Raw genomic sequence first — 22,857 nt, 5'->3', positions numbered from 1 at the left:
TCTGGGAGTTCATTGTGATCGTTGTCATTAGAGTCTTCGTTTTTATAATGCTCGTCCTCATTGAGTTCCTCAACTGCAGCGTCTGTACTGGTTTCTACAACAAGTTGTTTGCTCTCAGTGGCATGCGACGCCTGAATTATGTCGACATCGTCACTTTCATCTTTCGAAGGTTCACGATCCATGGCTATTTCTGGTGCAGAATCGGGATTCAACTCAGAACCATCTTCTATAGAATCTTCTGGTACAGGCGGTATTGACCCTATCAAATCTGGAGTGTCTTCATTTCCCAATTGTGCGTCTTCTTCAGATATCTTGGCCTTTGATAAATTGGCCTCCACAGCTGCCATTTCAGCGCTATCTTCAACATTTCCCTGCGATTCGGTTCCTTTCACTTCCTCATTATCATCGTTGAGCTCAATTTGTTCAAATGGCTTTTCAGTTAGGGATTCTTCGTTTTCCACTGTATCGTCATTGCCATTATTTTCGCCGACAGCTGCCGTTTGCGGCTTCAGATCCTTCGCGTTGGGAGCCCGCGCTCCTTGCTTTTTGGCCTTGCCCGATTTCTTGCCCATTGCAACACAAATCGAGTCCACAAAGAGGTGTGATTGTTGATTGTAGTTGATAGTTGTGGTATGTTACTGCAGACTATCTCTGTGTGCTGTACTGTATACTAGCCGAACTTTTCAGATTTCCCGATTCGATTTGAAGCTGCAAATTCGCACAAATATACTACTTTTCTTCTATAAAACCTGGCAATGACTATAGTGTTTTTCTCGATAGGGAATCCGGGACCGATGAACAGGCACTCAGCGGGACACTGGGTCTTGCAGCGGCTCATTTCTGCATTTGGTGCCAAACAGCTAATAAAGAAGCCGAAATATAGCTCGACATCGATGGATGATGTGTATTTTGTAAAGTCCAATGTGTACATGAACGAGTCTGGAATACTGTTGAAACAGTTTTTGAAGGCAGAAAAAATCGGCGTGTGTAAGATTTTCGTATTGTTCGATGATTTTGAGATCAATCTTCCCAAGGTTAGACTCCGACAGTTGCGAGAGAAAGATTCTCATAATGGTATCAAATCGGTGGCACGAGCGGTGAAAGAGCAGGCCTTAGATGGATTTCAGTTGGGGGTAGGAATTGGGCCAAAACCTTCAAATGCTTCCAGAGATACGATGGCTAGCTGGGTGCTACTGCCGTTCACACAGGATGAGTCTATGAAACTAGACCAGTCAATGGAGGCACTTTATAAGTTCGCGGATATAATCATTTCGAGCGACGGTGAAGTGGGAGACTGCAACAAGGTCACTGCGAGAGTGACAAAGGCAGTGGCGGCTGCCAACGAGAACGATTAGAGAACGGAAAAAAATAGTCAATTTGTCAAGAAGAAAAACAACCTGGAGAAACCTTGCTAGCGCATATGTTGCCCAATACTCTATGAAACATATTACAACTCTATATGCATCGCTTTTAAGGCTAATAAACTCAACCGAAGTTAGAACTTGAATATTCTATTAATAAAGATATTTAAAAAATAGTGTTTCTGCGCGGCTTGCCCTCATAGTCAGACTCTTCTTGGTCACTGCCTTCAGAGTCAACATCATCTGTGCTGACGATGAGCCCTCGGTCGATTGACTGGTCCGAAAACCGGCCAAAATCACCATCATCGGAAGATTCCGAACTGTCAGCGAGTATATCGTTGATTCTGTCAATGCTTCCAATGATTGGTGCCATTGTCTCATCCGATAAAACAGGTGATGGTGTCAGCTCCAAGGACTTGATGGCAGCATTCGTTGCTGAGAAAGCGTCCATCTTTGTTTCTTTCTTGCTTATCTCGCGACCTCTATCAATCGCACGTTCTATGCTGAGTCTATGCTTTATGAACAGGATCTTAGGAAAAACACTGCGCTGTCCTTTCTCAAGATACTCCGCCATCCGCTCTTCATTGGGGTCCAGAAGAATATACAAGAAATCTTTGAATCGATTACGTGGCCAAATAGTTATTGTACCAGTGAACTTTTGCAAAAAGACGCTCAGCCAATCTTGAGCCAGCCAACGAGGTAAGAGATCCAAAAGTTTAATGACCTGCAACCACTTTTTGATTTCAAGCTTAATCAAGTGTTCTAAAGCGGTAGCCACAAACCCACCTCTTAACGAAGCAAATTCATGTTTGCGTATTTTTCTCCGAGCAGCTGCTACGGGCCGCCCCACGGTTCCTTTTGGCGCATAGAAGAACAAAGAAATATGGGGATTGACCTGCGATACAATTGAAAAGTTGACATTGTAGTATGTGTTCAAAGCGTCGACAGGGATATCTGTACGAAGAGATCCGTCGCGCCACTTGTTTCCCAAACTAAATGGAACAGCGCGGTCTGTCCTTCTATCCTTCATCATGAGAACTACAGGATTGAGAATATAAGGAACGGCTGAGGTGGCCAAAAGTGATGACCAAATGATACAGTCTGGCGAAGTGACAGTGTTGCACAAAATAACAGGTGAATAAGGTTCAGCGGGGATCGTTGAAATATTGAGTTTGCGTCCTGTGAGTTTATATGCTTCCTTGAAAGTAGTTGAGCCCTTTGTGAAGAAATTGGACTTACGTGCCCATGAAACAGCATCGAACCTTGCTCCTGTCCGCCAAAACCTAGGTAGCCACACATGCCATGGGTCCTCGCATGCTGTGATTTTGCGTGCTAGCTGAGGAACCAAGAGTTTCTTTAATTCCTCATCTGTGCGAGTACAAGCTAAGGCGGCAATGAGACCACCTCCAGAGGTGCCCGAGATGATGCTGGGAAGAAGGTCGTTGTCTAAGAGCGCTTTAACGATTCCAAAATGAGTGTATGCAAAACAAGCGCCTCCACTAAGACATAAGGCAGACTTTCCGTAGTTCTTCAGCACAGTCTTGAAGAACTTTTTCTTCGTCTTTGGTGATACCTGGTCCTTTGAGTCTGCGACGCAGTCTATGCATTTGACAACTTCCTCAATATAGTCATTGACAAGATTTTTGGTGCCGTAGTAGCGGTGGGAATAGAGTTGTCTATTTTCAATGCCAGCAAAGTTTTTCTTGAGGCAGCCCTGCAAAAACACCATAAGGTCTGGAACATTGTTTTGAATTCTAAGACTGCGCAATCTACGAATGGTCTTCTGGATGGTTTTGTGATCGTAGTAGGAGAACGATGGGATCTCGGACCATTTGTCAAGTCCTAGGAACTTGTCTAAAATGATGGCATTCTCAACCCATTCATCGTATGTTTTACATTGACGTAGTTTATCACGGAGTCTTTTCCGCTCGCCTGTCCATGTGAACAAATATTCCAGGAGAGCCACGTAGGCCCGCACAAAGACATACACCAAGGCTAGGAATGAGACCCAGAGTCCAACCAAAAGTAGAAGCGGCCAGCGGAAGAAAAAGTACGACAGCGACAGTCTGAATTCGTTGCTGAGCTTCTCGGTGGTCAGCACCTTGGCCGATGACAGCTTCCGAGCGCTGCTCTTACTCTTACTCTTTATCTCCACCTCCGATTCCTTTCCCAAAGGAAACCAGTCGCTTTTGGAGGTGATTTTATGTGGTCTAACGGGTAATGCAGCATTTCCATCCTCGGAATATCTATGTTCGCTTGGAACTTCGACTGGCGACAATACAGCCGAGTTCAATTGGAGGTTTGCTCTTTCCAAGACCTCGGCTTCGTTCTCGGCAACCTCGTCCCCATTGGCTAAACTCAGCGCCGCCGGCAGCTTGGGCAGCAGGTATCCAGTGGAATATCCGCTCGGGAGTTCCAGATCGTCTTCATCCCAGATGAGGGCCTTCGAGAATTCATGGATATGGTCTTCGTTTATGTAGTCGTGGTTTTCGTCATATAGCGGTACATAGGGAGCCTCGGTCATGTGTATATAGAGATGGTGTATATTGTTGCCTTTTTATATTATTTGTGGGTGAAATTGGGATCAGATGTGTGTGTTTGGGTTGTAGTGTTGATTGTATTTTTAGTAGGTAGTAGTAGTGACTAGGGAGTGTACAGGAGATAAGATAAGGAGGAATGTGGGGTGCAGAAAGAGGAAAGGAGCAGTAGATTTTTTTTGTTTTAATTGTAAGAATTTGTTGTTTGTATCTATTGTTATTGCTTTTATTTTAGTGGTTCTAATGGAGTGGGCATATGGCTAGTGCTATGTTGTATGCTTGGAGAGAAGCAACCTAGAACTGAAGAATGTGGACCATCTTTTGAAGATGTTTCCGATTTTTTGAATTCAGTTTCATTTTGGCTAGAATTGTGTTTATTTGTTGTTTCCGTGACGTTATATGGCATTCATGTATTGATATTCGTGTTATACTTGAAGTTTGGCTTATCAAAGCTCGACTAATTGATTTTACCAGGTGAACGCTTCTGAAGTTTAATGTTAGTATCAACCACGGTAGCGACAAATTGCCAAAACTGTGTCTTATTGGCTGTCTAGTATGGTCAGAAAGGATACCTTCTCACAATCAGTCCAGTGTTGAGCAATTGACCTCCAAATATTAAAACCAGATGATATTTGTCAAGATCGGATTTCCTCGAGTCTAATTTACCTCAAACCAAGTCCGACTCTTCTGAATCAGCGATCAGCAAATTATAAGAACTCAACGAGTACTCAAAGCAATCAACACAAATCAATTGTTCAAGCAAAATTGAAAAAATCATCCATATTTTATACCTTTTTGTCTTATAACTCTACACAGTCAAAAAATATCATATCTCATACACCCACATGGCCTACCCCATATATCTCTACCCTACTACAACTTCTTGGTCAATGATTCACCTTCTCGATATAGAGGGCACAGTATGTTCAATCACCTTTGTCAAGGATGTTTTGTATCCATATTTTCTTGAAAATTATAGCGAATTTGTAGGCTCAACTCCCTTTCCTGTAGATCCACTGGCGGATGAACTTTCGTCAATCTTGGCCGGATTTCCCGCCGAAGTTACACAATCGGCCGAAACTTTGACACAGCACGTTCTGTACTTGGTTTCCAACGATATCAAGGACCCTGTTCTCAAAGCATTTCAGGGTATCGTATGGGAGAAAGGGTACATGAAGGGAGACTTGAAAGCACCAATCTATAAAGATGCAATTGAGTTCTTAAATAGCGGAAAGACGTTGTATATCTACTCCTCGGGAAGTGTGTATGCCCAGAAACTTCTCTTTCTGCACGTAGACGTAGACGGAAAGCTGGAGGACTTGACTGGACGTCTCTCTGGGTACTTCGACATCACCACCTCCGGATACAAGCAGCAGAAAACTTCATATGAGAATATCATTGCGTCTATTGGCTGCAGTGCCTCGGATGTCACGTTCTATTCTGATAACGTTTTGGAGGTGAAGGCTGCGCTAGAGGCGGGAATGGCTGCCAAAGTAGTGGTGAGACCTGGGAATGCCCCTATCAGCAGCGAAGATCAGGAGAAACTAGATATTATTTATTCTTTTTGAGCCTTGGAATATCATTTGTCGTTGATATAGCTTCAAAATACACGAGTTAAACTTATCGTTATTATTCAGCGCCCAGAAACCACAGGCCCTGGACGCGGTGCGTATGAGGTATACTATTTACCTTGATCAAGGGATCTATTCTTAGTTGTCACGGAACAAAATGTCAGCGGCAACCTCCTCGTTCTTGTCACATGCCATGTAGATTTGAATGACCCAGTTTCTCTCAAAGCCCATCTCACACAATCTATTGATGGCATCTTGGTCCTGCTCAGTGAGGTCAAGGGTGATGGCACCTTCAATGCCCTCTCCACTTTCAAGCTCGGCGCCTTCCTCCTCAATCTCAAAGTCGTTGTCCATCAATCTTTGAACGAATCCATCAGGGTCCTGTGCAATGAGTTGCGCGATCTGTGGGTTGGTTGCAGCAAGTCTCTGGAGAAGAGGTTGAAGCAATTCAGGATTAGATGTGATGGCCTCATTGAGCAAAGCCAACTCGTTGTCAAGTCTACCAGATTCGGCGCCACCAGCAGTGCCACGGTCAATTGCTGCGGCAGCATCGAACATATTACCATGGGGCTCGGAGTCGTCACCTTCAGCCTCAAAGTCAGCAGCAGCAGCACCCAGTGCTGCGCCGGTGACTGCACCAGCAGCTGGAGCTTCAGTGGAGCTTGTATTGTGCTCGGGCGAGCTGCGGTTACCTTCAGCGCGGTTACCGAGAGGAACGCCCGAAAGCAAATATTCTACAGCTCTTTGTGGGTTGTTGTATGCTTCGCGCATGGCGGCCTCGATGTCCAGACGAGGGAAGCCAAGCTCCAACATGTATTGGATGGCCTGTTCTCTCTCCTCTCCAACAACAAAATCAGAGCTAGCGGAAGCAGCACTGGCAGGCTGTTCTGAGGCAGCTGCAGGGGCCGAAGTAGCAGGTGCTTCGGAAGCTTCAGTTTCTACGTTTGTGTTCTGGGAGGCTTGTTCAGGCTCAGGAGCGGCAACTGGCGCAGCTGGGATGACTGGTGCAGCAGGTGTAGCAGCAGGTGCAGCAGTAACAGCCTTTTTGTTGGAGACCATGTAAATGACCGAATCGCCATCCTTCATTTTATAATCCTGGAGTGTTTTCTCATCCTGAAGAACTTTACCCGAGTAAACAAACTTCAATTGGGACGCATCAACATCCTTGGCAGCAGCCACCTTCTGTCTGACAATAGAAACCTTTCAAGTTAGTACGGGCGTGAGAATGGTGGTGTTTGTGTGTGTTTCAGAAAACCATCAGTTCCAGACGAATTGGGAAGGTTTTAGTGTGGAAACTTCGGCCATCGTTTCCTTAGAAATATACATACATTGTCAGACGGTTCGGCTTCGACCTCAACAAGTTCCTTCTTCAAGTTTTTAAAGACTAACTTCATTATGGGTGTATCAACCTGCAGATGTCGAGGGCTGATCTGGTAAACAGTGGGGCGAAAAGGCTAAACAGCGAAAAGAAACTTTTGAGGATTTTTGTTTTTTAATGGATAAAACAACACTTTTTCACGATATCGATGGTGTAATTCTGTAATTATTGTTTGCTTTATGAATTGTATTAAATAATGAATGAATTGTGAAATTTAGCAAACATTTAGATTGTGAGCGTAACATTATAATTGCCGAAAACTTCTGACTTTTTTGAAAATTTCGAATACGTAAACGAACAGAAATAAATAGAGAAACGAGGCACATTGTGTTTCTTGTGCAAGGGCTTCTGCCAGATAGGAGTTAAACATTTTTTTTGACCAGTATTGAGGAGAGGTTCTACAGCGTATAGGGTGTTTATCAAAGAAGAAATCAGTATTTGAAAGACAATTCTTGGTCCGTGTGTGATCAGTTCCTCAAGATTCTCAACCTTACCCATTCGGGTGAGTGGTATTACATGTTTTACAGTCTTTATTGATCAGTACTCTTTTCAAATGTGGGTTTGTTCCGCTTTTACCCACCCTTTTTAACAAGTCTTCAATGATACTAATATTCAAATAAGTATGAAATACTTTTAGCGCAACATTTTGGTAATTCGTTTACTCCAGGACTCCCACATGTAAGTGCTGTACACTTCGCTCGAAGACGCGAAATGAGCCACCCATTTCATCGAATCATTAATCACGATAACGAGCTTCAATTTTAAAAGCTTCAATTGGGTATCATCTATGTATATTAAAAAGAGTCAACACACACAAATAGCAGTAGGTTCAGTCAATTCAGAGGGATATGATGGGTCTTTTCAGCAATATGTTTTTACTTTTTTGGGCTAATTCATACTCACAAAGTGTTCTATGTCCATGGCCATTAATCCACTCCTCAATGCTTCGACTTAAGGTTGCTTCGACTCAAGGTTGAACCACAGGAGTGTAATCCACAATCCAAACTCCCCTGTGAGTTTACTTTCTAGAAACGGAGCACTTTTGGAACTAGATATTAATTTCCAACTGATAGCCATCGAATCTTGATTCTAACTCGACAAAATTGCATGTGAACTAGGGGTTTTACGACTGAGTCTAAGGCTCAGGCAAAGGGGAACGGCGCAAGATGTGTACAGATAGAACGGCAAAACAATGCGTTAATGACATAGTATTCGCTTTGAAATCGAGTAATTGAAGCCTTATCTTAAAAACTACCTTGTGTAGTGAAACAGGAAGTCAGGAATTTCGCCCACTGAAATGGGCAGCTGCTTCAATGCAAATCTTCCTAGAGCTTTTCAAAGCAAAAAGATGTAACATGAAAAAATGATGATACATATTGGTGCTCTTTTCCTCATTTTGGCCGCAAAGTTCTTGTAAGTCTTCCACTCCAAATAGAATGGATCAAATGGCCACTTTAGGACAAGTTGCTCAATTTGAGTTCGTTTATAATTTTATTTTCGAAATCCGGTCCTCAGAGAATTGCCTACGAAGAACAACTGGCGCCCTTTCGTCAAATTCTCAGATTCTTTCGAGATGACATAGATTGTGCGTCTTCTACGGATGACAGTTCAAATGAAATACTTTATCTGACAGTAGAGAGAGTCAAGAATTATTGGAAAATTAACATCAATGTAAAGAACCAGTAAGAAAACGTATTGGAGTCATGAAAATATTCTTGCATACAATTGTTTCATACCTGCATCTTATACGTAGGCGCTTTCTTCTCTTGAGGCCTGAGAATACCAGAACATGTGACTTTTTAATGGTATTCGGATAAAAAAGAAAACTTTTGGTATCGTTGAAAATAAACACCTCTAATTTCAATGACCATTTGAGATCTCGGAATACTGGATTTGCATATCCTGAAATGGTAAAAAGTTCTAAACAAACTATCAGAATCCAAAAAAGATTGCAGCACCACAATTTCACACATGGTCTCCCACTGCATTACTCAGTGTGGCTCTAAGTGGCTTGACTAACGTTGATCGGACGGGAAACAGTATTTTCCACTTGATATGGCCGCAACCGGAAGATCAACTTTTTTGAATAACATCATTGCATTCTAGAATCTGTGTAATTTATGGAGCCAATCCAGTTCCTAAAGTCTCGCGCACTATGTAGTACGCACCAAAATTCAGAAATTTTTTGAAATTGAGCTTTGAAGGTGTCAATTCTATTTCGGTTCACAGTAAATTACAAGTATGGCTGAGCGATTCTTGAATAGCACATATTCCAGTTGATTTTCAAACAGATATGAAATGTATCTGCTTATCGCACAAATTTTAGTTGTCTGAAAAACCTAGAATCAAACGTGCCGTCCTAACAAAACATCAAATGACATTCCTCACTTGTCGTACCCAATGTGGTGCAGCAGTAGCCAATAACCAAAATGAATACGCCAAGATTCCCATAGTCACTAGAAACAAAGAAGAAAAATTGATTATATACAAAATCCCGAAATTCGAACTCCTGAAATGCACATTCTTAGATCTCGTCCAACTCTGATTAGATAGGACTGCATATAATCACAGAGTACCCTCATCGACATCTCAAACTACAAAAAAACAGTCACAAAGCCCTTGTGACAGCTTATCTTATCAGTGGAATTTGCAGCCAAAGATGGACTCTGGCCATCGAGAACAACATCAACACGAGGAGATCCTGCAAAATCTGAATGCGGCCAATGGATCACTGCCGGTGCTGCAAAATTCAAATTCTGCGGATTTCCCAATTGTTAAGGTCGAACAAGAACAAACGGATGACTTAGAAAATGCCATTGGAGCCGCTTTGGGGCTGTTGGGATTTTTGACCCAGCAACCGTCCAAGGAGGGAAGTGGCGATGGAGATATGGACGTCGACGCGCAATTGGCGCAGGTGGTAGGTGATGTTTGTCTGTCGTTGGAAAGCCAAATAGATAATGAACCTGTAGAGGATGCCACGGTGCGCGAAGAATCAGCTAGAAATGAGGACCTCGAACATGAGCTCAAAGAAGAGAATCCGGAGTTTGCAGATGACGTTGCGCCACTGAAAGCTAGTACTGGCACTGAAGAACCAAGTGGTGAGACTGGAGACGCACAGGAATCACAAGCTGAAGCGGCAATAGAGAGAGAGACTGTAGATGACGATGGGCGCAAGCAGGACCAGACTAACGAAGATATTCAAGCAGAAACTGCTGCTGAAGATGATGAGTTTGCACTCGCGTTTGCCGAGATCGCTCAAAAGGTATCAGAAGACCATGCTCAAGTTGGTAACGCTCCTGACCTGGCGGAGCTGGAATCACATTCAAACCATGCCGAAAATGAAAATGACGAAAGAGGACCGGAGACTGCAGGTCCCAATGACGACACTAATGTTGATCTTGAATCTGCCATCAATGATGTGTTCAAGAATTTATCAAGTGCAATCGGCATGGAAGCAACAGCAGGTGCAAGCCAAGAATTGACGGAGCCTCAGTTGCTGGAAGCGCTACGTTCAACTGAAATGAGTGCTGAACCGCAGCAGAGCGAAAACCCTTCAAAGCCCTCCGAAAATGACGAGGATCACAATGAGATCGAAGCTGATACCAGTACCGAAATCAACTTGGAAGATGTAATTGGTCAAGCCTTCAAGTCTATCATTAATACGTCTGAAGGCGGCACCACAACCGAACCCTTATCGGCTCAAAAGCAGGCAGAAGCTGAACCAAATCAAGCTCCAAAGACAGGAATACAAGATGTCGCCTTTGATCTAGAAGGTATTGTTAACAATGTCGTCCAGCAAATGGCTCGCGAAAATGCAAAAGCTTCGTCAGAAGCTACTTCCCCTGACCCAAGCCGCCTTACAGAACCGTCTTCATCTACTGGCGAGTCTTCTGGCCACCATCTGGTGCCTACTCTTGCCGAAAACGTTTTGCAACACTTTCAATTGAACACTTCTCTGCAAGTGCTACACTCAGAGGCCTCCAAAAACACGAATCTTCCGGAACACTCAAATGATTCTGCCAGCGCACATTCTGCTCAAGACACAAATGACCGGGAATCAGAACTTGAAAAGTTGCAAATGAATGAGATTCTCCAGAACGCGTTCAACATGGCAATGCTGAACCCGCAAGAGCTTCTTGCCAGCGAAATCGATGACCACCAAAACCAAACAGAAAGCGGTTCTAGTCATGCGTCCACTGCAGCTGCTATTGCAGCACTTTCGGCCTCGACTGCTACTTCTGCCAGACGCACAAGTTCTGTACTGGAGAAAAGCAACAAGCCAATGTCCATTGCGGAAACACTTGCGCTTCACCGTTCCACAATGGCAAATGAAAATCGCGAAGCCTTGGATCTACAATCGCTAAGAGCCAATTTGCAAAACGATGGGAGCAGCCCCATTCATCCTCAATTGTCTAACATCCTCTCGTCGTTGTCCCTGCACATCCAATCCGGAACTCAATCTCAAAATCTTATGCTGGTGATCCGTCAAATGACAAATTCTCTCATGTTGAACAAAAATTTTACACTCAATGTGAACACAGCGGTTCTGAAATTGTTAATGGAAGTGAGCAGTTCGCCTGAGGAGAAAGCCTTCGTTGTTGATAGTTTAAAGCGGACAAAACAACTTTTAGGTCGAAGATCGGGAGAGGAAGAGTCTCAAAGAGCACTGACGTTGATCGGCAATGTTCTTTATCTCCTAAATCCGACTGCAATTTCAAAACCCAATGATGGTATTGACATACCTATAGACAACATGAATGATGCTCGAACTGATTCTTTTTTCAGTCATGCATATTCTACGCTTGCTTCATTCAGTAGTTCCCGACTTAAAAGCGCATTGCTCGGAGTGAAACCCGATTACGAATCGGAAGAGTATAAGGAAAGAATCCGCATTGAGAATAGGGAACGTAAAAAGAAATGGCGAGAAGAAAATGCAGAGCGAAACAAAGACAATGACCTCCGAGCCCGTGTAATAAAAAGAGCTAGTCTCATGTATGGAGATGATCAGCTGCCAGAGAAACGGGCCTGGATTGAGGAAGAATTTGCCAGACGTCGTGAAAAGCGTTTGTCTAGACGAAAACAAGAAGAGAGCAAAGCTGAAAGTCCCAGCATGGTTCCGCGACTGCCCTCTGGTGATAATAAGATATGCTCTCAGACCATGTTGAATGATGCTTCCTTGGTTCGCCGTATAACAGACATTTATAATCTTGTGGCAGAATGCGGATCTGAAAGGGACCCTGAAGCCGTAATGTCTGCAGCTTCTGCAGCAGTTGCAGTTGTGGCAACCTGCCATACGGGTGACAATGAATTCGTTGATGCGAAGCCGGCTCAGGCAGCCATGTCACTGATCTTGAACTCTATCTTGGAGGCGAATGTAAGATCGGGTAGCTATAAAAGAATTCCTTTCATCACTAAAGATTCAAACAAGATAGGATCTTTGAGAAGTGGCCAATCGCATATGGATGAAAAATCATTTTCAGCTGACAATGCGCCTGCTTTTACGCTGGTCGAGAATTCTAAAGATCAGAAACGATTTGATACTGAATTTTATGCTTCCGAGATCAAACGATTCAAACTGAATGATCAAGAGAATTTACAGAAACCTGGGCATGCAGATGTTACTCCACTTTTGCAATACTCCAAACAATCTTATCTCGCTTCCAATTCTCCACCTGTCTGGAACTCTGTTTCTGGGCTAAAGATGCCTCAATACATGAAGCAAAACAACAACAGTACAGCTCTTCACAAGCAACAAGAACCGGGCAGCGTTTACACAAAATCATTACCAAGAGGCACTTCACCTTTCTTGTCGAACAAGAATAGCTATGACCCCAAATTAGGTGTCACAGGAGGTTTGAAGCGCCCTGGCTCATATCAAAAGCCTGCAATGAAAACCGGAGACAAATCTGGAAAATCTTATTCATTTCCGACCTTTTACTCTCCTTCATTTCTGCGACAATAAGTTGACTGCTCGTGAAGTGAGTTTCAATGTTTTATTTCTTTACCTTCGATTCTTCTATGTATTAATAATTGAATAATAGATTTCTAGCTACTATCAAATTGTACAGAGATAAGACTAGAGTTGAGTCTCAATGTTTTCAATTGAACAATATCATTAAGCATCATGCGGAATAATTTCAACTCTCATACTAGTTATTCAGTTCAAATTGGCTTTGTTTCCTTCATGAGCCAATGATAAGCTTTCTTTTCACCCATTTGCAACAATTTTGGACCAAACTCAGACTTTATGCTAGAGTGATAGTCATTGATCCATTTTCTTTCAGCACGAGTAAGGTAATTTATATCGATTAAGTTGGAACAAAATGGCACCTTTGTAAGATACTCAAACCCAAGATAACGATTTCCACCACGAGTTTTGCCGAAAGACTTTTCGCATTCACAGATGGCTAGCTCGCTTTCGACTCTGAATCCATATTTGCCATCAACATAGTATCCTGGCTCGTCAGTCAAAATCGCGCCTCTTTTGAAGTAGTCTTGCTTGCTTACCCCGCCAGCGGTGGTCAGAATGTATAAAGGTCCTTCGTGGACATTGCCAAAGCTTCCGACTCCATGGCCAGTTCCATGATTAAAATCCAATCCCTCGTTCCAGAGCGGTTGGCGAGCATAAGAGTCTAGAATCGTGCCAGTGGCTCCATTGTTTTCAGGAAACTTGGCCAAGGCCACACCTAGATGTCCCTTGAGAACGAGCGTGTAGAGCTTTCTATAAAGGTCCATTGGTCCACTACTGCCAAACTTGTAGGTACGCGTAATGTCCGTTGTTCCTTCCAAAAAGTGAGCGCCTGAGTCCAACAAGAAAGGTGTTTTGACATCGATGACGGACGACTCTGTTTCTGAAGGTGCATAATGTATCACAGCGGCATTGGGGCCGGTCGAGGCAATGGTCTCGTACGAAAGCCCCTTGAAGTTTGGAAATCTCTCTCTAATTTGGAAGATCTTTTGAGCAACTTGATATTCGGTAACACTTTTTTTGTTGTGAATCAATTGATGTTCAAGCCATGAACCCAAGAGAATAAACACAAGAGAATCTTTGGCTTGAGCCACTTTTGCGTTGAACAACTCTGCACGGTTTTTTGTGAGTTTCATGACAGAGATGGCAGACTCATAGATGATTGTTTGGCGGGCCACTGAGACAGGAAGCGAGCTTAAAAGAGCGTAATTGCATGCATACTTGCTGGGAAGGACAAGCCGTATATCTTTGTTGTGGATAGTGGCTTTCAAATTAGCAAGATCACCGTAGAATTCGTCGTAAGATTTTCCAATGAAGCCAGGGATCTTGGATAAATATGACTTGACATTGACGAGCTTCTCGGCGTTCGCATAGAGAGTCACAGACTTCGGAGCTACAATTGCATATGCAAAGAAAAAAGGCGAGAAAGGAATATCGGTATCAGCTCTTAAGTTGAAGAGCCAGCCAATGTCATCTAAGGCAGTGACAATGATATGAGAAGCCTCATTTTCCTTGAGATATTGGCGTACTCTGGAGATTTTGGACAGCGCAGTTTCACCTGAGTATTGCAAGCCAAACTCATAAACTGGGTCAGAGGATCTTGATGGTCTCTCATCGCCCCAGACTTCGTCCACCAAATTGCATTGAGCCAAAGGAGCGAACTTAAAGCCACGAATGGATTGGGCCAGTTCGAAGTACTGACCGAGCCCCAAACTCAAGAATTTAGGGTCGCATGAAATGACGTTACTAAATTTGCTATCATTTGCTTTCTGGATTGAAAATTCTTGCCAGGAAGGATACCCAACAGTGCCTTGTTTGAGTAGGCGCCAGAGCTTCGAGTCGAGCTGCTGTTCTGCCTGGAGAAAGTATCTACCATCGGTGGACAAGGCAGCTTCGCCCGATAATTTTTCGGCATCATCTAATGTCACTACACATATTCCGGCGCTTCCAGTGAAGCCGCACATATACTCCCGTCTCTTATCGGCACAAGCAGTATATTCAGATTGATGTTCATCCTCACTGGGGACTATATAGACTGCAATACCAAATTTTTTCATGAGCAGTCTGATCTTATGAAGTTTCTCACTTCCATTTAAGCTACATTGACCAACTGGCGGGTTTACTGGAGGTATAGGGCCAAGACTTTCGTCTTCTAACGGTTCGGCATCATACAACAGAGCAGGGTCCGAATCAAGGGTATTTTTGGATGAACTCCAAAACGGCGGGATACATGATAAGAATCGGCTTGAAATGGATGCACGCAGGGCATTTTCGTTGGGGGAAGTCAGAAGAAGTGGTTCTTTTTCGGACATTTCGGAGACTACAACCTAATGAAAACGAATGACGTATCTGTTTTAGTGAGAATCAAGTTATATGTTGCAATTGAGGTATGTCGATACTCGGAAGTGGTCAAAGTGGTAGAACAATCGAGTCTTTTGAAAGAATTATATAGTATGTAATGTGGGGTTTCTTATCAGTGCCGCACATCGATATGGCCATGGAAAATAGGGTATATGAATTTTTAGAGAGTTATGAGCAAAATTGACGAGAGTTCTAATAATTGTATAACTTTGAGGCAAAATTCTCACTATTTATTTCCGGTCCTATTTCCTTTCGTATAGATTGTAGTGTTGCCTTTGGTGATAAGCAAAAAATCCAAATACTATTGAAAGAACCCGCAAATAAAAGATAAAAGGAACTTTTTTTTTCAGGTTAACTGAAATCATGTGAAAGCAGATTATTCAGTCTCAATACATATACTCATTTCATGCCATCAAACTCCCTTCTGATATCAGCTGTTTGTCCAAGAGTGATGTACCTCGTTATTCGCCGATTGCCTCTAAATAGTTTCCCAGAATGTTATCATGACTTTTCAGAAGGTTGTTGCGTGCTGATGGTCGCGGAATCGGTTGCGGGTGTATCTTTTTTGACGACAGTCTCACTTGAAGGACCAAATATCATGTTCGAAGCCTTGATGATTCGATTCGCAACAATGTTCAAATCCTCCCCGACACAACGAGCCGTGTAACATGTCTTGCGTAGCTTATAAGATTTTTTTAACACTGGGTTTTTTGACCCAAGATAGCATTTCATGCCAGATGAGGCAAAAGCTTCGTCATATGATCTCATATCATCTAAGAGCACGTTGAACCAAGATGTTGCATTTTTTCGGAGAGATTTGATAATCTTGGAGTCTCTCTCGATCATTTCAATGTGGGTTCTGGTGGAGCTTGATTCGGGATCCGAGCCGAAATTCTTCTTAAGCTGAGTCACTTTGGCAACAATTTTGTCCACTTTTGCCAAATTTTTAATTGCGGTATCTCTTGTTATTGTAGCATTTTTTATGATCTGTACATCTTTCAGTAGCAAGGCATCCATATTCGTGTTCGTTCTCGTATATAAATCAAATACTTTGTACTTGTCCAACACTAAATGCTCCTTAAGCAGTGTGACCGCGAAATCAATCTTAGTGAATTCATTGTTGAATTCATCTAGCGATTCGTTTTTCTGGGACATCGCTTAGGTGAAAGCAGGCCCTTTTCGAATTGGTTGTGGCTCTGTCTTCTTTATATATTTACCCAGTGCTTCCAAGAAAATGGTGTATATTGTATAAGTAATTATTATGCTGTGCATTTATTCTGACATAAAATACGAAGAATTGTTTCTAGCGTGAAAAGAGTTTGTAATGAGCGGCAATTTGAAAGAAATGCACGAGTTGCTTAATTGTCACCTATTTTGCTCGCCAGATAAGCCAAGAAAAAGAATTCTTCCAGAAGGGAGCAATTGACTAAACGTCTTGGAAAGAATGTACAGTAAGCATGCATTTTGAATTGATCGAATTGATCTCAAGTTCTAGAACAAAAATGATTGAATTTATAGAAATAAATGAAGTTTTATAAAAAGAAACAACATCGTTACTCCAAAGAATCTCTGGTTTCGTCAAAAATGTAATTTGTGTACCATTGAGTACATGATCTATATACGATCTAGCAGCCACACAGAAGAGAAGAATCCTTAGAAAAAGCTCTTATAAATTGACCACAGAAGTTGCGAATTAAACCTTTGACCCTAACTAATCTTTTTTTGCCAGGCTGACCCACACCTCCTCTTCTTAAAATCAAATCAACCAGTGCGTTTTAGGTATTCCAATGGCATGTCCCTCACACATCAGCCAGAAGTACAATTCAGGACAGGACCTCATGCAGCCAATGTCTTCGAATCCTGAAGATAATTCCGTGCCGTGGATCCGGCGGAGAATGGAAGACTGTTAAGATTGTTTGATGACTAATAATTCTTGTTCGTTTCTGGTTAAAGCTTGTAAATTGGGAAAGAAAAGATAGATTAGCCTTTTATTTTTGTATGAGGCTTTTCGAAGATTTCGGAGGAGCGGAACCATGAGAAATCGTTTTAGAAGAGATTCGTTAGATTAAACGATCGAGCCATAGTTCGAGCCACAAGATAAGGCTCTTCTAAGTTTCAGTAGAAATTTAAAAAGTCATTTTGAGTCTCTAATTTCCCAGATTTATTTTATTCGAGAATAACAATAGGTAGTCCGAGAACTATATATCAACATTTCCGTAGAAGAACGATCAATAAGCACGAAGATGTCAGAAACTCGGAAAAGTCTCCAACAATACAAAAATAGAAAGCCCAGGAAAAGCAAAGGGTTTTTGTGGATAAATTTATGCTGCATGCAAAACATATTTTCTATTCAATCGGCGGACATAGTACTTACAATATAACTATCTTGAATTAAGCAACAGCGAAGAAAGCAAAAAAAAAAAAGAAAATTCTTCCCTAGTTTTGGAATCAAGATTTTCTTCTTTGACTATCTTTTTCGCTATTTCCTTCCAATGCACTTGATCTTGATTTGTTTCACATCGCGTCTATATCACTATAGTACACACTATAGACCCAGATCAGACATCACTTCAATCACAAATTACGACAACATATCGTAAATCCCCGTTCATCGTCGTATATCCTCGTATATTGACGTACATTCCCATCAAATCCTGCGTGACAGTCTCGTGTATTGCCGTACAACCCCCGTAATTCCCTTCGTTATTCATTCTACTCGTATTTCACTATGGGACGGTTGGCTGGACTAGAACTCCACAATTTCAAGTCGTATCGCGGCACAGCATCCGTCGGCTTCGGTGACGCGTCTTTCACATCCATCATCGGCCCAAATGGTGCCGGAAAATCCAACATGTTGGACGCAATCTCGTTCGTTTTGGGTGTTCAATCGGCCCAACTTAGGTCCCACCAACTACGCGATTTGATATATAGAGGACGCGTTGAAAGCACTGAAAACGATGAAGAATCGTCGGGATCTGACGTGCTGCTGCAGGATCCAACCTCTGCTTACGTGTGTGCGTTCTATGAGAAGGACAATGGAGAGCTCATGAAACTTAAAAGAACTATAAATACAAACGGATCCTCGGACTATAGTATCAACGGAAAGATTGTCACATCACTCCAATACTCCATTGCTCTCAAAGCAGAGAATATTCTCATCAAAGCAAAGAACTTCTTGGTGTTCCAGGGAGACATTGAAAATGTAGCTGCACAGTCGCCAAAAGACTTGGCTCGCATGTTAGAAACCATAAGTGGCTCTGCAGAGTACGTTGCCGAGTATGAAAAATTGAAGGAGGAGTTTGAACGCACTAGAGATTTGGCCGCAGAGGTGTTTTCTCGTAAGAGAAACTTGAACTCTGAGCTGAAACAGTACAAGGAGCAGATGCGCGAACGAGAGATCTTCGAGGCAAAATTGAATGAGAAGTATACCCTCATCAAGAAATATCATCTCTACAAAATATTCCACAACCAAAAGCGCCACTTCCAGTTGGTTGCAGAGAACAGAGCCTTGCAAGAACAGCTTCAAACCGCCAAAACCAAACTTAAAGAATTGGAGGCTGACCACGGAACACAGAGTGCAGAAGCGTCAAGAGCGTCTCTCGATGTAAAAAGATTAGAAGCTTCGATCCTCGAAACCAAAACTAATCTCGAGTCAATTCGTAGAGCCATGCTTCCAGTCAACACATCTCAAAAATCTTTACAGACGCGCATAGAAGTTAGTGAGGCGAAACTCGCGGACTTAAACCGTGATTTGGAGAACCAATTGGAAATGGCTTCTATTCTGCATTCAAAACTAGTGTCTGTCGAGGAACAGCTCGAGGAGTTGGATGAAAGGGTAGAAGAGCTCCGAAAGAAGTCACAACTTCCTGAAGAAGGCGTTTTGGAATACCAACAATTGAGAAAGCAGTTCTTGGCTAACTCTGGTTCCCAACTAGAGGAGAAGCTTTCTATTCTAGATGCGGATCGGGACGCGTTTGTGTCCTCTGTACGCAACTATCAATCTCAGCAGGAAAATGCCGAATCAAGAATTCAGAACCTCGAGGACAGCATTCGTTCCACATATCAGCCAAGATTGAACATTACCCTGTCGAAGATGAACGATATGTTGGGCACAAAGGCTGAAAAAATTGCTTTAAAGGAATCTTTGATGAAAAACAATGAAGATCTCGCTCTTAAAGAAGTTGAGTTAGCTGCTGAACTTAGGCAAACACTCTCAAAGCTAGACGATCTTTCTCTTGAGCAGAAGGAGACAAAAAAGCAGAAAAGGTTGCGCGACAATGTCAATATGTTGAAAAGCATTCTCAAAGAAGGATCAATTAAAGGTATTCTTCATGAATTGGTTCGCTCTACTCAACAGAAGTATGACTTGGCTCTACAAACAGCCCTTGGCGCCAATTTGGACGCAATTGTGGTAGAGAGCACCGAGGTTGCCTACAAATGTGTCGATTTATTGAAAGAACGTCGCGCTGGCACGGCGACTTTCATCCCAGTGGATTCTGTGGTGACGGATCCTGTCAATCTATACTATTTGCGTACCTTAAGCGAAAATGCTTGTCCTGCTATTGATGTGGTAACTTATGATGATGTATCCATTGAAAGAGCGGTGATGTTTGCTTTGGGCGACACTCTTGTGGTTGACTCCGTCGACGCTGCTCGGGACCTCAAATGGAACCATCCGCAGGCCATCAACAACAAGATGGTGACTTTAGACGGTGCTGTGATTCATAAACTGGGTCTTATGACTGGTGGTCAGGAGATACAAAAAACAAGCGCATCATTGATGTGGACCAAGCAGGATTTGGCCAATTTGAGCAGCAAAAAGGATGAGTTGAATGCGGAATTATCGAAGTTACAAGCTGATAAGAGCAACACTATTGATATCAACAGTTTGACAGAAGAACTTGCGGCTTTGGATGAGAACATCCAGCAATGCCGGGCCAAGATCAGCAGCCTTGAAAGAGATGTTGATGAAAGACGCCAAGAGGTTGAATTCCACCAAAGCCAACTAAGCACTTTCAAATCCTTGTGTGAAGTGAAAGAGAGTCAGCTTGCTGCCATAGATGCCGAAATTCTTGATGCTAAGAGCCAAATCACCACAATCCAGGCGTCCGTATACAGTGAATTTTGTGAAAAGTACAATCTTCAAAGTATCAATGATTATGAGATGGTCAGTGGACCTGGAATGCGGGCTCGGGCAAGAGAGCGCTCCGAGCTTGAAAGAGCTATCTCCTCTCTCAGAAATCAACATAAAATGCACAAAGAGAGCTCTGAGGAAACAATGGGACGTATTCTGCGTATCTCCAAGGACCTCGCTCAATTCAATGAGGATCTTTTAGCTGTAACATGTCAGTGGGATGACTTGGACGCCGAGTTCCTGGGAATGGAAGAAAAGTTGAATGACTTGAACAATGAGAAAAAGGAAGCTGGGCTCTTGTATAAAGCTCTATTGAAAGCCATTAAAGTGCTAGAGGTAGAAATTTCTGACCTTAAATCTGATGTGAGAAGCATGACAAAAGACTTGTTAATCAGAGAGGAGTCTCTTTTAAAGGTGGATTCTAGCAGACTCAATCTTTTGAAGAACTGTAAGATTGAAAATGTTGATCTTCCTCTTGAAAATGGCTTCTTGGATTCTATTTCTCTCGACTCCAGTTCCGACATTTCAGCCGTAGCCTACCTGGTTTACGTCGATTATTCGCTACTAGACCTAAGCCTCCAGGACAGACATTCAGTTAAGGCAGAAGCCGAATTGAAGGTTAAAATTGAAGATGTGATAAGCGACTTGCAAGCGCTCACGCCTAACGCGAAGGCAATGGAGCGGTTAAAGGAGGTGGATACCAAGATCAAGAACTTTGATCGTGAGTTCACGAAAGCTAGACAAGACGAAAAGCGCGCTACGACCAGATTTAACGAGGTCAAGCAGCTTCGGACAGAACTCTTCATGACTGCCTTCAGCCATATTTCGGATCGTATCGATGGTGTTTACAAAGAATTAACCAAGTCTACGTCGACAGTTGGAGGATCTGCATACTTGACTTTGGAGGACGAAGATGAACCTTATGCTGGCGGTATTCGGTACCATGCCATGCCTCCCATGAAGCGGTTCAGAGACATGGACCTCCTCTCTGGAGGAGAGAAGACCATGGCGGCTTTGGCACTTTTGTTTGCAGTCCACTCATTCCATCCCTCGCCATTTTTTGTACTTGATGAGATTGATGCTGCCCTTGATAATTCCAATGTCGCCAAAATTGCGTCGTACATGAAGCGTCATTCGGGTGTGGGGCTCCAATTTATCGTCATCTCTTTGAAAAGTTCGCTTTTCGAGAATTCCGATGCTTTGGTAGGCATCTACAGAGAACAGCGGGAAAATTCTTCCAAGACTGTGACTCTTGATTTAAGAAATTACCAGACTGCCAGTGCTGAGGTCACTAGGAAAGAGGATGTAACACCTGCGGTTCCTGTTTAGCTCTTGGCGACATACTTGCCATAGTCTTTATTTTCATGCGTCGTATCTTTTTTTCAGTCATATAACTCCATTTTCCAAATTGAAGATTGTCCTAGCTTCTATATTGAACGCAGCTCCGAGTTCGGGTGGTATGCTAAGCATTGCATGTAGTATCACTGCTCAATAACTGAATCAAGAATATGGAGATAGGTTAGACAGCACTCTAGCGGTAAGATATCAAGAGGAATTTAACATTGTCGTATTCAATTGTGCACTAGCAAATGCATGCATACTAGAAATAACGTAATGAACCAAATAGCGCCGGAGCAGCAAGTAACTATAATACAGAAAGTGAAATGATAATAACATTTAATTGATGACTATTGAATATCTATTGTTTTCTTACTAGAGATCGTTGTAGAGTTGGAACCAGCTAAGCTTCGAACTCAATCACTGTCTTGACTCTAAGACGGATTTAAAATCCTTCCTTTATGAATTTTATCTGTGGAAAATATTTTACCAGCTGACGGGTTTTTTCGCCATTGGCATGATGATGTATCAATTGAATAGAAACCAAATCGGCATTCGGCTCTGTTCATCATTACATACATGGTTCTTAAGAAAACTCCGAAAAAAGAAGAGTTTTGACTTAATCTGAACTATTGCTTCTGATCTTGTATGGTCACGTCAGGCGGTACCTAGTCAGGCTGTGTCCATGACGTCCCTATCAGCTTGAAAGAATCTAATATGAGATTATGGAAGATGATTTTCGAGAGATATGTTCAAATCTCTCAAGAAGAAACAATTCAGAGCTTTAAATAATTGTTGTCTGTAAAATGGTTCTAGAAGTGAGGTATTGGTAAGATGAATAAGTAGTACAAAACAGAGAACTGGGTGCGAGATTGGCTCCTTTTATGTTCCACAGAAGTGAATGCATGACCAAAGATTTTGCGGGGATGTCATCTCGGCATACCTGAAAATAGATCCGGATTTGTGTCAATTAGATCTATCATGGCTACATATGTTATGCCAGAATATCATGCCATAATGTTTTGCCATGGAATGATTGTAGATCGAGCCTAGATCGACGAAAGACTAATCCATAGGCTTGGAGAATGGTCTCCACTGCCTTGAATGGTAGAATTGTGTATGCTGTAGGAGCTAAGCTAGTTGCAGACTTGCATTTGGTGAACAAGTTGGGCGACGGGAAGGTTGCCTTTACCTATGGGAACGCCTTGA

General features: G+C 42.6%; 6 protein-coding genes across 6 annotated transcripts; 3 read left to right on the top strand and 3 right to left on the bottom strand.

Annotated features, from left to right (window-relative positions):
• Positions 1-1,527: 1,527 nt before the first annotated feature.
• On the bottom strand, positions 1,528-3,885 carry PUMCH_001608 (uncharacterized protein; the record flags this gene model as incomplete). The annotated part of the gene is made up of 1 exon (XM_063020651.1): positions 1,528-3,885. The coding sequence occupies one exon, from the start codon at positions 3,883-3,885 to the stop codon at positions 1,528-1,530; it is 2,358 nt and encodes a 785-aa protein (XP_062876721.1).
• Positions 3,886-4,743: 858 nt separating this feature from the next.
• Positions 4,744-5,466, top strand: PUMCH_001607 (uncharacterized protein; the record flags this gene model as incomplete). The annotated part of the gene is made up of 1 exon (XM_063020650.1): positions 4,744-5,466. One exon carries the CDS (start codon positions 4,744-4,746, stop codon positions 5,464-5,466), a length of 723 nt encoding a protein of 240 aa, XP_062876720.1.
• A 141-nt stretch (positions 5,467-5,607) lies between these two features.
• PUMCH_001606 (uncharacterized protein) lies at positions 5,608-6,555 on the bottom strand (the record flags this gene model as incomplete). Its single annotated transcript, XM_063020649.1, has 1 exon — positions 5,608-6,555. One exon carries the CDS (start codon positions 6,553-6,555, stop codon positions 5,608-5,610), a length of 948 nt encoding a protein of 315 aa, XP_062876719.1.
• A 2,951-nt stretch (positions 6,556-9,506) lies between these two features.
• On the top strand, positions 9,507-12,809 carry PUMCH_001605 (uncharacterized protein; the record flags this gene model as incomplete). Its single annotated transcript, XM_063020648.1, has 1 exon — positions 9,507-12,809. The coding sequence occupies one exon, from the start codon at positions 9,507-9,509 to the stop codon at positions 12,807-12,809; it is 3,303 nt and encodes a 1,100-aa protein (XP_062876718.1).
• A 200-nt stretch (positions 12,810-13,009) lies between these two features.
• On the bottom strand, positions 13,010-15,127 carry PUMCH_001604 (uncharacterized protein; the record flags this gene model as incomplete). The annotated part of the gene is made up of 1 exon (XM_063020647.1): positions 13,010-15,127. The coding sequence occupies one exon, from the start codon at positions 15,125-15,127 to the stop codon at positions 13,010-13,012; it is 2,118 nt and encodes a 705-aa protein (XP_062876717.1).
• A 2,777-nt stretch (positions 15,128-17,904) lies between these two features.
• On the top strand, positions 17,905-21,639 carry PUMCH_001603 (uncharacterized protein; the record flags this gene model as incomplete). Its single annotated transcript, XM_063020646.1, has 1 exon — positions 17,905-21,639. The coding sequence occupies one exon, from the start codon at positions 17,905-17,907 to the stop codon at positions 21,637-21,639; it is 3,735 nt and encodes a 1,244-aa protein (XP_062876716.1).
• Positions 21,640-22,857: the final 1,218 nt, after the last annotated feature.

This window comes from Australozyma saopauloensis, chromosome 2 (genome assembly GCF_035610405.1).
Source record: "Australozyma saopauloensis chromosome 2, complete sequence".
Lineage (NCBI taxonomy): Eukaryota > Fungi > Ascomycota > Pichiomycetes > Serinales > Metschnikowiaceae > Australozyma > Australozyma saopauloensis.
Note: the sequence above shows the minus strand (reverse complement) of the source record. Positions and strands in the feature narration are given on the sequence as shown.